The 18,272-nt window shown below is 33.3% G+C and overlaps 1 protein-coding gene across 6 annotated transcripts in view; it reads left to right on the plus strand.

Annotated features, from left to right (window-relative positions):
• ADAM18 (ADAM metallopeptidase domain 18) overlaps window positions 1–18,272 on the plus strand; it is a 191,827-nt gene that overhangs the window by 165,933 nt on the left and 7,622 nt on the right. For 5 of the 6 annotated variants that reach the window (XM_027599516.1, XM_027599514.2, XM_027599511.2 and 2 more), the window contains one exon: window positions 9,959–10,118. In XM_027599516.1, coding sequence (XP_027455317.1) covers window positions 9,959–10,118 — 160 coding nt within the window. Of the gene's footprint in view, window positions 1–9,958; window positions 10,119–18,272 lie in introns of those variants that run through there. The other variant, XR_003520893.2, reaches the window with a different exon arrangement.

Genomic DNA, 18,272 nt, shown 5'->3' on the forward strand with positions numbered 1-18,272 from the left:
ATAGTGATTCCTCTGATAGATCTGGGCAAAGGAAATTGAAAATTTTCTGGAAAGGATTCACCATTTTAAAGGCAATTAAGAGCATTTGTGATTCATGGGGAGAGGTCAAAATATCAACATTAACAGGAGTTTGGAACAAGTTGATTCCAACCCTTATGGATGACTTTGAGTGATTCAAGACTGGTGGAGCAAGTAATTGCAGACGTGGTAAGAAAATTAGATTAGAAGTGGTATCTGAAGATGTGACTGAATCACTGCAATCTCATCATAAAACTAACAGATGAGGAGTTGCTTTTTATGGATGAGCAAAGAAAATGGTTTCTTGAGATAGAATCTATTCCTGGTGAAGGTACTGTGAAGATTGTTGAAATGACAGCAAAAGATTTAGATTACATAAACTTGATTCATAAAGCAGGGTTTCCATTTTTAAAGGAGGTAGACTATAGGTAAAAATGCTATCAAACAGCATCACATGCTATAAAGAAATCATGAAAGGAAGAGCCAATCAATGCAACAAATTTCATTGTTGTCTTATTTTAACAAAATGCCACAACCATCCTAGCCTTCAACAACCACCACCCTGATCAGTCAGCGGCCATCAATGTTGAGGCAAAACTCTCCACCTGCAAAAATATTATGACTCACTGAAAGCTCAGATGATGCTTAACACTTTTTAGCAATAATATATTTTTACATTAAGGTATTTGCAATGTTTTTGTAATGATAATGCATACTTAATAGACTACAATATACTGCAAACATAACTTTTATATACACTGGGAAACAGGAAGATTAACTTGCTTTATTGTGATATTTGCTTTATTGTGGTGGTATGGAACTGAACCTGCAATATCTTTTGAGGAATGCCTGTATTGTAATTCCAGAGTAAACACTAGGAAAACAATTCAAAATTTTTAGAAAAAAATAAAAGAATTAAAATTCCACCAATTAATAAAATGAAGCCTAAATAGAGGGAAAAGAACATTAGACAAATAGAATAGCTAAATAAATATAAATCCAATAACAATAATTTAAATATCTATCAAGTAAACATTCAATTTAAAAGCAATTGCTCAGGCTTTCCAAGATAGTGGTATAGGAATACCCAGAACTCAACTGGTAAGCATCCTTCACCCCATACACTCTCCAGCTGCCTTGCTAAAGTGAGTGGGTATACACAACCCACACAGGAGGCACGACTTGATCTCCTAGCCTGGTGGCCGAGAGTGTTGGCATTCCAGAACTCCATGGGGCTATAACAATCAGAAAAAGGTTTTGGCAGACCACCATCACTATAAGGATAGTGCACAAAGAGCAGACTGAAACACAACCCCAGTCTTCCTATGAAGAGGCCTATTTAGTTAGCCTGGAGGTTAGGCCTGAGGGACAGTCTTCAAGTTTTCCACAAATATAGAAACTACATTTTTTACAATGTATTTTAAAAAAGACAAACCTTTAACTATACTGACTCAAGAAAAGAGAAAGAAATCAAATAAAATCAGAAATGAAAGAGGAGATGTTACAACAGATACCACAGAGCAGCAAAATTTATTTATTTATTATTTAATTAATTAATTTTCATGTGGTTATCCAGTTTTCCCCTAAACGATATTTTGAGGAGACTATCCTTTCCCCATTGAGTAGTTTTGGGTCTCTTGTCAAATATTACTTAACCATATATGCGGGGGTTTATTTCTGGGCTCTCAATTCTGCTCCATTGTTCTACATGTCTATTTTTATGCCAGTACTATACTGTTTTGATTACTATAGCTTTGTAGTATAGTTTGAAATCAGAAAGTGTGATGCCTCCAGCTTTTGGTCTTCTTTTTCTGGGTCAATTTGGCTCTTCAGGGTCTTCTGCAACTCCAAACAAACTTTAATTGTTTTTTCTATTTCTGTGGAAATTTGGTAGGGATTTCATTAAACCTATGGATGACTTTGAGTAGTATGGACATTTTAACAATTTTAATTCTTTCAATCCATGAACATGGGATACATTTCCATTTGTTTGCCTCTTCTTCAATTTCTTTCATTAAAATTTTGTCATGTTCAGTGTACAGATGGTTCACCTCATTGGTTAAATTTATTCCTAAATATTTTAATTTTTTTGATGTTACTGTGAAAAGAATTGTTTTTTTCGTTTTTTGTTGCTGTTGTTTTTTGCCCTCAGATGTTTTATCATACATGTAAGAAACACAACTATTTTCTAGATGTTGATTTGGTATCTTGCAACTTCATTGAATTTGTTGGGTAGATACAATTTTTTGGTAGTGTCTTTAGTATTTTCTATACATAGGATCCTATTATCTGCAAAGATAATTTTTCTTCTTCCTTACTGATCTGGGTAATATTTATATCTTTATCTTGCCTGATTACTATAAATAGGAATCCCAATACTATGTTGAACAAAAGCTATCTTATTTTTCATCTCAAATGAAAATCTTTCAAAATTTTACCATTGAGTACAAATATTAGCTGTGGACTTGTATATGGCCTTTATTATGATGCAGTATCATAATAAATTTGTTAAGAGTTTTTATCATGAAAAGATGTTATATTTTGTTAAGTGCTTTTTGTGCATTTATTGAGATGATCATATGATTCGTATCTTTTTATCTTTCATTCGATTTATGTGGTTTTTCACATTTATTGATTTATATATGTTTAATCATCTCAGAGATAAATCCTACTTTCTCATGATGAATTATCTTTTTGATGTGTTCTTGAATTTGTTTTGGTAATATTTTGTTAAAAATTTTTGCATCTAACCAAATGGAAGGCCATTTGTTAAACCCTAATTAAAATTTGACTGAGAGAGAAATTAAATTGTATTAGGACATTAAGATTTTAGAGTATCTCTATTACTACAGCTATTATATTAACAAATATTAACCCAAATATAACACTGCATGTTAACTATACTGGATATAAAATTGAAAAAAAAAAGAATTTTTGCATCTATATTTATAACAGATATTTGTCTGTAATTTTTTTTTTCTTGTGGTATCCTTATCTGATTTTGGTATCAGGGTAATGCTGTTCTTGCAGATGAGTTTGAGAGTGTCTTCTCTTCAATTTTTGAAAGTGCTTGAGAAAGATTGCTGTTAATCTTTCTTTAAATATTTGTTAACATTCACCAAAAACCATCTGGCTTGGGGATTTTCTGTTTTGGGAGTTTTTGATTACTGATTCATCTCCATACTCTTATTGGTCTGTTCAGATTTTCTACTTTTCATGTTTCATTCTTGATAGATTATATATTTATAGGAATTTATCCATTTCATCTAGGTTATCCAGTTTGTTTGGCTAAAATTATTCATAGTAGTCTCTCATGATTCTTTGCATTTCTGTGGTATCTGTTGTAATGTCTACTCTTTCATTTCTGATTTTATTTGATTTCTTTCTCTTTTCTTGAGTTAGTATAGTTAAAGGTTTGTCTTTTTTAATATTTTTTAAAAATCAGGTCTTAGCTTTATTGATTTTTTTTCTGTTGTGTTTCTAGTCTCTATTTCATTTACTTTTGCTTTGATGTTGGTTATTTCCTTCCTTCTAACTTTGACCTTAGTTTTTTTTCCCTAGTTCCATGAGGTATAAAATTAGGTAATTTATTTCCATCTTTCCTTCTTTTATTAATTTCTAGTTTCATACTATTGTGATTGGAAAAGATACTTGGTGTGATTAAGGAACTTTTGTTCACTGTTGGTGGGAATGTAAATTGGTACAGCCACTGTGGGAAACAGTATGGAAGTTCCTCAAAAATTTAAAAATAAGAGTACCATAGGATCCAATAATTCCACTACTGGTATTTACCCAAAGAAAATGAAAACAATAATTTAAAAAGAGGTATGCACCCCTATGTTTATTTCAACATTATTTACAACAGTCAAGATAATGGAAGCCCCCAAAGTGTCCATCTATAGACAAATGTGGCATATACACACACACACACACACACACACACACACACATACATATATATATATACACATATATACATACAGACAATGGACTATTACAAAAGCCATAAAAAAGAATGAAATCTTGCCATTTGCAATGACACAGATGGAGCTACAGAGTATTATGTTAAGTGAAATAAGTCAGTCAGAGAAAGACAAATACCATATGATTTCACTCATATGTGGAATTTAAGAAACAAAACAAATGGGTAAAGGGTCAGGGGGAAGAGAGGAGGAGGCAAACCAAGAAACAGACTCTTAACTATGGAGAACAAACTGATGGTCACCAGAGGGGAGATTTGTGGGGGGATGGGTAAAATAGGTGATGGGAATTAAGGAGTGTACTTGCTGAGATGAGCATTATGGAAGTGTTGAATCACTATATTGTACAAATGAAACTAAATATTACACTGTATGTTAACTAATTGTAATTTAAATAAAAACTTTAGTAAAAGACAAATCGATAAGGATGATTTTATTCTTCTTAAACTTGCTAAGACATGTTTTGTGACCTATCATGTGATCTACCCTGAAGAATATGTGCACTAGAAGAGAATATGTATTCTGTTGCTTTTGGATAGAAGTTTCTGTATGTGTCTGTTAGGTCCCTTTATTCTACAGTATGATTCAGGTCAGTTTCCTTGTTAATTATCTGAAGGATCTATTCATTGCTAAAAGAAGAGTATTGTGGTCCTCTACTATTATTATATTGTTTTCTATTTCTCCCTTCAGACCTGATACTATTTGCTTAATATATTCAGGTGTTCTGATGTTGGGTATATACATAAATATTTATAATTGCCGTATCTTCTTGATTAATTGATCCCTTAGCATTATGTAATAACTTTCTATGTTTCTTGCTACTGTTTTTGGCTTAAAGTCTACTTTGATTTCAGTATAGCTACTTCTGCTCTCTTTTAGTTGCCACTTGCATGGAATATATTTTGCCATCTCCTTACTTTGAACCTATGTGTGTCATTGAAGCTGAAGTGAGTTTTTTGTAGGCAGCATATAGTTGAGTCTTATTTTTTATCCATTCAGCCACTCTATGCCTTTTATTTATTTATTATTTTTAAAGATTTATTTATTTGAGAAAGAGAGGATGCATGTGAGCAGGGGGAAGGGGAAAAAGGAGAGGGAAAGAATCTCAAGTAAACTCCCCACTGAGTGCAGAGTCTGACGTGGGATTCGATCTCATGACCCTGAGATCACAACCTGAATGGAAATCAAGAGTCAGACACTTAACCGACTAAACCACCCAAGTGCCCCTCTCTATGTCTTTAAATTGGCCTATCCATTAACACTAAGAATAATTATTGATAAATAAGGACTTCCTAATGTCATCTTATTGTTTTCTGGCTGTTTTACAGTTCCATTTTTCTTTTATTCTTTTTTTGATGCCTTCCTTTATATATTGATGATTTTCTTCTCTTTATCTTTTCTGTTTCTATTGTAGATTTTTTCTTCATGGTTCTTATGAGATTTACACTATAAAACATAAAACATAAAGTAAAAACATCATAAAACAAATAAAATATATATTATTCTGATAACAGTTCAATCTTGATCATATACAAAAACCAATATTCTTTTATTCCCATTTTTATGTTTTTGGTGTCAAAATTTATATTTTTTATTGTGTATCCATTAAAAATTGGTGAAACTATAACTGTTTTTAATGCTTTCTGTCCTTTAACCTTTATTCTAGAGTTAACTAGTTAGCACATTATTAGGGTATTTTGAATCTGACTACATACTTATCTTTGCCAATGTGTATTTTTCATATGTTTATATGTTACTAATTAGCATTCATTTGTTTCAGCTTGAAGAAAACCTTTCAGCATTTCTTATAAGGCAGGTTTAGTGTTGATAAATTTCCTCAGCTTTTGTTTATTAAGGGAAAATCTTCATCACACCTTCAATTCACAAGGACAACTTTGCTGGTTAAAGTATTCTTAGCTGGCAGTTTCTTACTTTTAGTATTTTCAATATGTCATCCCATTCTCTCCTGGCCTGTGAGGTATCTGCTGAGAAACCCACTGATAGCCTTATGGGGATTTTCTTATCTGAGGGAGATTTTTTTCTCTTGCCTTTAAAATTCTTTCTCTTTGGTTTTAGAGAGTTTTGTTATTAATTGTCTTGGAGAAGAACATTTGATTGAAATTTTGAGGTGACCTATTTGCTTTATGAACGTGGATGTCCAAATCTCTCCGCAAGTTTGGGAATTTCTCAGCCATTATTTCTTCAAATAAGCTTTCAATTCCTTTCTCCCCCTCTTCTTCTTCCAGTAATCCAATGTGTACATTATGTATTTTCATGTTGTTCCATAACTTCCACAGGCTTTCTTGATTCTTCCTTCTTTTTTTCTTTTTGCACTTCTGATCAAATAATTTCAACTGATCTTTCTTCTAGATCACTCTTTCTTTTTTCAACTTGTTCAGGTTTGCTGTTGAAGCTCTCTATATTGAATTATTTACTCTAGTAATTATATACTTCAGCTGTGCCCATTTCTAGTTTTTTTCTTGTTGAGCTTCTCATTTTGTTCTTATATTTATTCCTGATATCATTAAATTGTTTATCTGTATTCTCTTATAGCTCTCTGAGTATCTGTAGAGCAGCTACTTTAAATTCTTTGTTGAGCAATTACTTGATCACCACTGCTTTTGGGACAATTATTGGAGGTTTACTATATTCCTTTTATGGAGACATTTCTTGATTCTTCAGGATCCCTGCAGCCTTGCATAAGTGTCTATACATTTGAAGATGTGGTCATCTCTTCCACACTTTATGGAATAATTTTAAAAAGGGAAGCCTTTCACATGTGAATGGAGCACACTTGATCATGCTGTGATCCTGGGTCTAGTGATGCAAAGTACTAAGTGCACCAGCACACAGTGGCACAGGGTCCAGGGAGATGTAATGTCTTTTTGGCTGAGACCACTGGGGTCTACCTTATCAACACTTGTATGGTCCTTGTGAGCAGCCTATGGGGTCTATAGTTGCTGCAAGCGTTGTTTGGGTCCTAAGTGGCACTTCGAGGACCAATAGCTAGGGGCAAGTTTAAGCAGTGTTGGTGGCTAGACCAAGTGATGTGCACACATTTAACTGTAGGGCCCAGCCTCAAGTGCCTATGTAATGGCAGAGATCAGTTGGAGACACACATGTGATCAGGCCAAGGGTAGGTAACAAGGGCCAGTGACAACTATGGGCTCATGGGAAGTTGTAGTGGCTCTGGGTGTGTTTGCTTTCATGGCTTCACACTCTGCCTCCAGGTGTGCATACTTCAGTGGAGGCAGTGATGGACCTTTGGCTAAGAGGCATACAGGTGCACAGCTGGAGGGGCTATCTTCAGGTGCACTGATAAAGTATTTGTATTTAGAATATACAAACATTTATATTAAGGATACATAAAGAATCCCTGAAACAATAAAATGCAAACAACCCTACAAAAAATAGACAAAATACTTGAATTGAAACTTCAACAAAGAGGATATATAGATGACAAATAAGCACATGTAAAAAGGCCCAGTGTCATTTTAAATGGGAAAATACAAATTAAATTCAAAATTAGATACCATTACATCTCTACAAAAATTGGTTACATTTAAAAAGCTAACTATGGTTTGAAGATAGTGTCCCATATACTGCTGTTGTAATGTAAAATTGCACAGCTTCACAGTTTCTTAAGAAGGTAAACATTCACCTACCATATAATCTAGTCATTTCACCTTTACCCAAGAAATAGAATGCTTATGCAAATACAAAGCTTTGTATATAAATGTTTATAACAGCTTTATTTATAGTAGATAAAATCTGGAAATAACCCCAATATAAATCAACAGGTGATTGATAAACAAAATATTGTATATCCAAACAATAGATTACGATTGAACGATAAAAAGGAATGAGCTCGTTACAAGTACCAGTGTGGATGAATTTCAACAGTACCTTATGTGAAAAAGAAAGGCAAGATTAAAAAGAATACTATCTAATTTTATATTAAATTGTAGAACATGCAAATTAATTTATAGTGAGGGAATGCAGATCAGTGGCTGCATATGTGGGGGAGTGGTAGATTGATAAGATTATAAAGGAGCAAGAGGAAACTTTAGTGGATAATGGATATATTCATTATTTTGATAGAGGTGATGATTTCATGGGTGTATACACATAACAAAACCTATCAAATCATAAATTTTAAATATGTGTATTATTATATGTCGGAAATACCTCCAAGATGTTAAAGTAACAAAATTTAAATGATAAGTGAGGCTATTCATGCTATTTTTTTGTCAAATCTCAGGCACTAGTTAAACCCATTTTATTTACTTACCAAATAAAAAATTGTAAAACTTTTACACTAAATGGAGAAAAGCCACAGATGTCAAAAAAAACAATCTTTAAAATGTTTGTCTAAGTGGGGTATATATTTATCAATATATATTTGTCAAATCTTATCCATATGTACAGCTAAAATGTTTGCATTTTATTGTATATAAAGAATATAATTTAAAAAATAAATACCATATATATGATATATCCAAGACTCCTATCCACTGCTAATGGAAATATAATTGTTATAACCATTTAGGAAAATCATTGTAAAATTTACTAATGCTTAAAATAGGTATATGCTATGAGTAAGCATTACTACTCCAAGGGCATATATCTGTTGAGAAGTATGTGTACATATGTTGACTAAAAGACATTTAGTAGAATATTCATAACAGCACTATTCATTATACTCATAATTCCAAATTACTTGAATACCCATAAGGAATAGAATGCATTAATGGCTGTTATTTCTATGCAAAGATATAGCATACAGTGGTCTGAATGAACATTTTACAACTATAAACAACAATGTGCGTAAATTCCCAAATTAGGTAATAAAGAGAGAAAAAACAGAAAAAAAGTATATCCAATATCATTCTATTTACATAAGGTTTAAAATCTGTAAACAAATTGATTCATGGTCTTAGAGACCAAAGTAGTAATTATCTTTGCGAAGGATAACAATTGGAAGAAATCAGGTTGGGAGTTCTGAGGTACTGGCAATATTATGCCTCCTGGATTTGGTGTTGGTTACATGAATGTGTTTAATTTAGAAAATTCTTAGAGCTGTATAATTATGGCATACATCCATTTCTGTTTACATGCTATACTTCAGCAAAAATTCACTAAATAAACATAATAGAAGAAATCAAGATATTTGTAAACTTTGAAAAGAAATGATTTAAAATAGCCTAAGGATTCTCTTGGATTCTGGCAGGATCTGTTTTGAGATCTGAAGAGTTTTTGCTAATTCATTGCTAATATATTTATATATTGTGTACTTTTCTGAATCATGTAATGCTTTAATTTTTAAGTATAAGAAATAACAGAAGACGTTTGTCTTTCTCTGACCATCTTATTTCATTTAACATTATAGTCTCTAGTTCCATCCATATCATTGCAAATGGTAAGATTTCATTCCTTTTATGGCTGAATAATATCCCATTGCAAATATACCACATCTTTTTTTCTCTTTTTCATAGATACAAGAATAGATATAGATACGAATTTCATTTAGATGCATAAAACATGAGTCATTTAAAGATGATTTCCTTCAAGAAAAGAAACTGTGACTTGGCAAGGGTGGGGGAAGGGAGTTTTCACAGAATATTCCTTTCTAAATTTTTAACTTAAATCCTATTAATGTGTTACTTTTAAAAAACATTGATGTCATAAATATGCTGACTATAGCAAGCAGTACTCAAAACATTTATACAGTTACCATAATTAAACAAATATGCATAAAAGACAAATAAGAAATGTGACAAAAGTTCCATTGTTGTTAGGGGTTATGAGCTTCAATGTCCTTTTATTTTCCCCTGTAAGATTTGGCAATATATTAAAATTTCAATTATTTATATATATAAAAAGATTAAAGTGAAAGAAATATAAGTTTATTAAATATTTAGTGAAGCAAATATCTACTGATTTCTATGTTTTATTTCTAGATATAATTTTTATTAAAGAAGACTACAATGCACAGCAGAACAACTGGCTTATTCTGAGTTTCTACATTGTTCTGCCCTTTATCATAATATTCACTATTATGATCATGAAACGAAATGAAATGAGAAAATCATGCAACAGAGAGAATGCAGAACATGAAGGGTAAATATGACTATGCAAATAATTTATGATCTTAAATTGTACTGCTTATTGAATAAATTCATAGTTTTATATGCTTAGTGATATTCATTCCTAAGTATTTGTACTATTTTTAACCTAGTGTAAATGGCATTTTTATAATTTTGTTTTCCAATAGATTGTTGCTAGCATATTGCAGTAAATCAAAATTTTGGCTGTTCTAGAATTGTTTTCCTCACAAATATTTATAGTGTTTAGATGTTGTATTAAAACTTTCACTAATTCCTTGACCCTCACAATGTTCCTCTCTAGTCATTTCAAACACTGTGAAAAAAGTCTCTTCAGAATTCTTTGAAATTAGATACTGTTTCTTATAAATTTCTGCATGCCATTTTTTCAATTTCTATTTAAATTCAATTTAATTAACATACAGTGTATTTTTAGTTTCAGAGGTAGAGTTTAGTGATTCATCATTTACATAAAACACCCGGTGCTCATTCCATCAAGTGCCCTCCTTAATGCCCTTCACCTGGTTACCCAATCCCCCCACCCACCTCTCCTTCAGCCAACCCTCAGTTTGTTTCTTATAGTTAAGAGTCTCTTATGGTTTGTCTCCCTGTTTTTGTCTTATTTCATTTTTCCTTCCTTTCTCCAATATTCCTCTGTTTTGCTTCTTAAATTCCACATATGAGTGAAATCATATGGTATTTGTCTTTCTCTGACTGACTTATTTCTTTTAGCATAATACCCTCTAGTCCCATCCATGTCATTGCAAATGGCAAAATTTCATTATTTTTGATGGCTGAGTAATATTCCTGTGTGTGTGTGTGTGTGTGTGTGTGTGTGTGTGTGTGTGTACCTCATCTTGCTCAACATCATGGCATCAGGGAAATACAAATCAAAACTACATGCTATTCTTACATTTGTTATTTTCTTCTGGTGACCGGTTAACTCATTGAAAACAAAAAACTCTCATATAAGTCCTTAAACATAACATCACAAATGATGATTTTAGCTTCAAAGTAATGTTTTTGTTGAAGGATATATTACTGGTCTATTTTATGAAGAAATTTTTATCTGTACACACCTTACATGTATATTGTTCAGGGGTGATGGATCATATTCACTAAAAGAGAAAGCGACTTAATTGGCCTATCATGAAACTCTGCAGAGAAAAAAAGAAAGAATTCAAAGGTAGTGATATTGAGGGGTAATGATATTGAGGGGATCTGAGTAATGTGCATGCTCAATGCATCTCCACAATCCAAAAATTTCGACTGCCCCAGACTCAATAAATATCCCTTTATAAACAGTTTTAGTAGGCCTGGGATATATATCTTTAGATCTTTCATCTTGTGTATTCTATAAGTTATATATACTTGGAACCATTGAAAACATGATTTTTAACCAGTCGGAAATAAAAGTATTTCACCTTATAGATATATATTCATTTTTGTCATGTATTACCTTCTTAATTTTATAAAGGACTTTGAAGTTCAACTAACTTTGGGATATCTAGCATAGAACCATCTGTCCTGGAATCATCAGGTATTCCTTTAGGAGGGCAACCTAGGCTTGATCCTTAGAGAGTCCTATTTCCAGAGTTGTCTTAATCAATTTCTTGATATCTTATGCTACAGGTAAGAAAATCTTGACTCTGGAATACAGTCACCTCAACCTTGAGTAGAATAGTGAAAGTAAGAGAGTTGACTTATCTGGTTTTCTATTTTTGTTTATTTTCTTCATTAGTTTTCCAAAGTAATTTTTATCCATTTTTTGTTATGTTTTGGATGTCCTCTGCAAGAATGCTCTTTCGGTCCTTGCTCTCCATGACACACTCGGTCTTTGATTTGAGTGAACTTATGCAAAATTAATAGATAAAATATTGGATCTTCTTACAAAATATGGTAATCTGGATCACTTGTCTTTCTGTTCTTCATAAAAATAGTCATTGAAATGAATAAAATAACAAACTAATAAAATGTTATATTAAGTTAAACCCTGATAAAAACTAGAAGCCAGCATAGTGGTTATCAAAAAATGAGGAAAGCTCCAGCAAGGCTGGCAAAGTTGAGGAAGAATACTAGGAATAGCCTTAGTATTTCTGGACACTTCAAACAACGTGTAAACTGTGCTAGGAGGCCAATTCAAACCCAAATCTAAGACCAAGATTTCACAACAAGAGGGGTTCAATTTTACCGTATGTGAAATAGGAAATGATGATTGTGTCCAATATTGTGTTTCTTATATTTTTTTTAATTACCAGTGAGGCTGCAAATCTTTATTTTCTTCTGGGCCATACTGTTTTTCTTTACACAGAAATTACTTTTCATATCATTTGAGCTCTTCTCCCTGTTTGTTTATATTTTATCTTTTACAGAAGTTTTATACACACACATACACATATAGTTTACTAATGCTTTTTAAAAAAGATTTTATTTATTTGAGAGAGAGCATGAGTGGGGTGAGGGGCAGAAAGAGAAGCAGACTCCCTGCCGAGCAGGGAGTCCGACGCAGGACTCCATCCCTAGACTCTGGGGTCATGATCTGAGCTGAAGGCAGGTGCCTAACTGACTGAGCCATCCAGGCACCCCTACTAATGCTTTTTTATTTATACATGAATATTCCTTCTGGATTCTTATTGAATTTATAAAGTAATTAGAGAATTGATAGCTTTGAGTATTGTGTATGTCTATCTTGGAACATGTAAAACAGGAATAAGTTAAAAAAATATCAAATGATTTTTCATCTCATAAACGGATAATTGTTGACTTGCATTGATACATTAAATATGTGTGTGAACTATTAAAAACATACAAGAAATACACAACACAGTATGTGCAATTTTAAAAAAACATCAAAGTGAACACTTGTGTCTCCTCCAACAAATTAAGATGTAAGATATCACCAGTAACACTATCCAGTTCTGGGATCTCTTTCTAGGAAGAGTTTTAATTATTATTTTGATAATAATTGTTGTAAAATTATTATTTTGATAATAATTGTTGTAAAAAAATAATTGTTGATAAAAACTGTTGTAATCTGTTCATATTTTATGTTCTTTCTTGAGTCAGCTTTGGAAATTTGTGTCTTCTAGGAATATTATTTCATCAAAATATAATATTTTGTTACATAAAATTGTTCATAGTATATTTTCTTGCAATTTCTGTAGGACAGTAGTGAACTCTTGCATTTTATTTCTGATTTTGTGTCTAATCTCTTTTCTTTTCTTAAATTTAGTTAAAGCTTTCTTAATTTTTATGCTCACCAATGCCTCTGCACTGTTTTTGGTAGAGTTATCAAAACTCTTAGTTGTCAAAATTGACCAGCATTTTTGAACATTTCGCTTGTTTTGTCAGTAATATTTCACTCTGTTGACCATTCTCTGCTTTCCTGAAATTCTTTTCTTCATTACAAGGCAGGTCTATTAAAAACAGGTTCCCTCAGTTCTTATTTTCAGTTTCTTGGGTTTTTACTTGTAGTTAGTGGGAGTGATTAAGTGACAGCTTCATTACATGCCAGACTAAAAACTGAAAGTTTGTATATACTGTTTTTTATAGTCACCTACAAATCTGTCTTTAACTCATGCTCTTTGCCTCTTTATATGGATTAGAATTACTACCTTATGTAATTTGCTTCAGGCTGAAAAATTGCTTCTATTATTTCTATTAAGGAATGTCTACTGGTAATAAATTCTCCCAAGAAGAGAAAATCTCTCTCCTAGATTTTTTTTAAATCTGTGAATATCTTTATTTGACTATCATCATGGAAACATAGTCTTGCTGGATATAAGATTCTTAGTTGACAGATTTCTTTCATTCACTATTTTCATACACCATCAAATTGTTTTTCTGTTTCCATTGTTTCTGATGAGAAGATGATAGTCTTAATGAAATTTCCTTGTAGGTGATAGTTTATTCTTACTACTTTTAAGATTATTTTTATGTCCATCTTTCAAAATTTTAACTATCATGTGTCTAGGTATGAATCTCTGTGTTTATCCTACTTGGAATTCATTGAACTTCTTTGATGTTGAATGTCTTTCATCATATTTGGGAAATTATCAGCCATTAATATTCAGATATGTACTTTTTTCTCCCATGTCTCTCTATTCTTTTTAGAATCCATTAGCTATATGCCAGGGCGCTTCATGGTGTCTACGTTTATGTAAAGCTCTTCTCATTTTTTTTTAATTTTTCCTCTTTTTCTTCTAAATATTTATCAGTATGGATCTGTGTTCAAGTTAGCTAAATCATCTAAAACTCAAATCTACTGCTGAGCCTTTCTTTTGACTTTTTCATTTTAGTTATTGTACTTTCAACTCCATAATTTCCATTTGTTTATTTTTTTAAATTTCAATATTTTTTGTTTTCCTTTTATAAATTGAGGTATGACTGATATACAGTATTATATAGTTTTAGATGTACAACATAATTATTATATATATATGTTGCAAAATGATCACCATAATAATTTTAGTTAATATGCATCATACAGACACACAAAATTAATTTTTTTCTTGTGATGAGAACTTTTAAGATCTAGTTTCTTTGGAACTTTAAAATATGCCATACAGTATTATTAACTACGGTCACTATATTGTACATTACATCTCCATGATATATTTATTTATAACTGGAAGTTTGAACCTTTTGACCACTTTCTCTTTTGTTGCCCAGTCCCCAACCTCAACCTCTGGCAATGGCAAAATTTTCTTTGTTTCTATGAGCTGGTTACTTTTTGTTGTTGTAGACATTTATTTTACTTAGATTCCACATTTTCCTTCATATAAATACCCAGAAGTAAGATCGTTGGATCATATGGTAGTTTAACTTTTTAATTTTTTGAGAAATGGCCGTACTGTTTTCCATAAACGCAGCACCAACTTACATTCCCACTAACAGTGTAATTGCTTCCCTTTGTTCCTCATCCTTGCCAATAGTTGTTATTTGTTGTCCTCTCGATAATATCAATTCTAAAGTTTCATTGTAGTTTTGATTTGCATATCCCAGATGATTAATAATGTTGAGCAACGTTTCATATACCTGTTGGCCATCCATATGGCTTATTTGGAAAAAATTTTTATTCAGATTTTGTGTACGTTTTTCCAATTAAATTGTTTCTTGTTTTTCACTCTTGAGTCATATTAGTTCTTTTTATATTTGGAACATTAACCCCTTCTTAGATATATGAATTGCATCCCATTCAGTAGGCTGCCTTTTCAAGTTGTTGATGGTTTTCTTTGCTGTTTAGAAGTTATTTAGTTGGGGGGGGCAGAGCAAGATGGTGGAGGAGTAGGAGACCTGGATTTCATCTGGTCTCAGGAATTCAGCTGGATAGGGATCAACCCATTCTGAACACCTACGAACTCAACAGGAGATGGAAGAAAAGAGTAGCAACAACTCCCTGAACAGAAAAGCGACCACTTTCTAGAAGGTAGGATGTGCGGAGAAGTGAATGTGAGGCGATATTAGGGAGGATAGACAGCAGGGGAAGGGGACTCCGTCGGCCACTTCTGGCAAGTGAAAGAGCAGTGGAGCACAAAATTGGAACATTTAGAAGTCGGCTCCGCTGAGGGACATCACTCCAGTGGCTAAGCAGGGGATTGGAACCCTCATGGGACAGTGTGGTCTCAGGACCCTTGGGGTCACAGAAAGACTGGGGGTGACTGAGTGCTGCAGAGCTCCCAGATATTGGAATGGGGAGGCCGGCTACAGAGACAGAGCCAAGGAATGGGATCTTAGCTTGGGGTTGCCATAAACTGTGATCAATGACACAGTCAGGCCACTGCTCCACCAGCAGGGACCCAACAAGCGGCAGATCTGAGGAGACTCCCCTTCTTCCCCTGGGAGGAGCGGCAGGGATCTGCTGGGTTTGGAGACTCTACACTGAGTCGGGTGCCGGAGATAGAAGCGCTCAATCACAGGCTGGGTGAGCACAGAGTGTGGCTGGAGACTGGGGAGATGGGAGTGATTGATTGCTTTTCTCTGGGGGCTCACTGAGGAGCAGGGCCCCGAGTTCTCGGCTCCTCCGGGGTGGAATTGGGAGGCTGCCATGTTCACTCTCGTCCTCCAAAGCTGTACCAAAAGCTTGCAGGGAACAAAAGCTCCCAAGAAGAAACCGGAGCAGATTACTTAGCCCGACAAGGGCAGGGCAATTCCGCCTCCGACAAAGACATTTGGGAACCATGGCAACAGGCCCCTCCCCCAGAAGATCAAGAACAACCAGCCAAGACCAAGTTCACTGATCAATGAAAACAGCAGAACTCAGGAGAATACTGCACATACAATTCATGGCTTTTTTATCATGATTCTTTAGGCTTTCAAAGTTAATTTTTTTAACTGTCTTTTTTTTAATTTTTCTTTTTCCCATTTTCAACCAACATTTTATCAATCTCTTTTTTAAAAAAACATATTTATTTCTCATTTTTAGAGTCATATTCTATCACTTCATAGTAGTTACCATTATTTTAGGCATATATATATCAGTTGTTCTCTCTATAAAATTTTGAGATGCAGTTTCTTCTAACAGATCAAAATATACCCTAAATCTCTAGTGTATGGCTTTGTTCTAGTCTCCTGCCTGATCACATTCTCTCCCCCCCCTTTTTTTTCCTTCCTTCCTTTCTTTTTTTTTAAATTCTATTCTTTCTTTTTTCAAACAACTTCTTATCTTATCAATTCATTTTATAAAATTTTTTATAATTTTCACCTTTACAGTCATATTCCATCCCTTCATCATATCAACCCTTATTTTGTACAAATATAAGTCTTTCTTTCTATAAAATTTTGGAAGGCACTTTCTTCTAACAGACCAAAATACACCCAAAATCTAGTGTGTGGCCCTGATCTATGAACCAGCTTGATCATATTTGATCATATTCTGTATTTTTTGTTTTGTTCTGCTTTTGTTTGTTTTTATCTTTTTCTTTTTATTTTCTTTTTTCTTTCTTTCCCTTTCTTTTCCCCTGCTTTTAGGTCTTTTCTGATTTGTTTAGAGTATATTTTCTGGGGACGTTGTTACCCTGTTAGCATTTTGTTCTCTCATTCATCTATTCTCCCCTGGGCAAAATAACAAGACAGAAAAAATCACCTCAACAAAAAGAACAAGATGTAGTACCATCTGCCAGGGACCTACTCAATATGGGCATTAGTACGATGTCGGACCTAGAGTTCAGAATCATGATTTTAAAGATACTAGCTGGGCTTGAAAAAAGCATGGAAGTTACTAGAGAAACACTTTCCGGAGAAATAAAAGAACTAAAATCCAACCAAGTCGAAATAAAAAGGCTGTTAATGAGGTGCAATCAAAAACGGGGGCACTAACTGCTAGGGTAAATGAGGCAGAAGAAAGAATCAGCGATATAGAAAACCAAATGATGGAAAATAAAGAAGCTGAGAAAAAGAGAGATAAACAACTACTGGATCACAAGGGCAGAATTCAAGAGAAAAGCAATACCATAAGATGAAACAACATTAGAATAATTGGGATCCCAGAAAAGAAGAAAGAGAGAGAGGGGCAGAAGGTGCACTGGAGCAAATTATAATAGAGAACTTCCTTAATGAGGGGAAGGAAACAGGCATCAAAATCCAGGAGGCACAGAGAATCCCTCTCAAAATCAATAAAAATAGGTCAACACCCTGACATCTAATAGTAAAACTTACGAGTCTCAGAGACAAAGAGAAAGTCCTGAAAGCAGCTTGGGAGAAAAGATCAGTAATTTATAATGGTAGAAACATTAGATTGGCAACAGACCTATCCACAGAGACCTGGCAGGCCAGAAAGGACTGGCAAGATATATTCAGAGCACTAAATGAGAAAAATATGCAGCCAAGAATACGATATCCAGCTAGGCTGTCATTGAAAATAGAAGGAGAGATTAAAAGCTTCCAGGACAAACAAAAACTAAAGGAATTTGCAAACATGAAACCAGCCCTACAAGAAATATTGAAAGGGGTCCTCTAAGCAAAGAGAGAGCCTAAAAGCAACATAGACCAGAAAGGAACACAGACAATATACAGTATATATATATATATATATATATATATATATATATATATATATATATGCAGCCATCAAAAGGAATGAGATCTTGCCATTTGCAACGACATTGATGGAACTGGAGGTTGTTATGCTGATTGAAATAAGTCAACCAGAGAAAGACACATATCATATGAC

The sequence above is a fragment of the Zalophus californianus genome, chromosome 2, assembly GCF_009762305.2.
Source record: "Zalophus californianus isolate mZalCal1 chromosome 2, mZalCal1.pri.v2, whole genome shotgun sequence".
In the NCBI taxonomy this organism is placed as follows: domain Eukaryota; kingdom Metazoa; phylum Chordata; class Mammalia; order Carnivora; family Otariidae; genus Zalophus; species Zalophus californianus.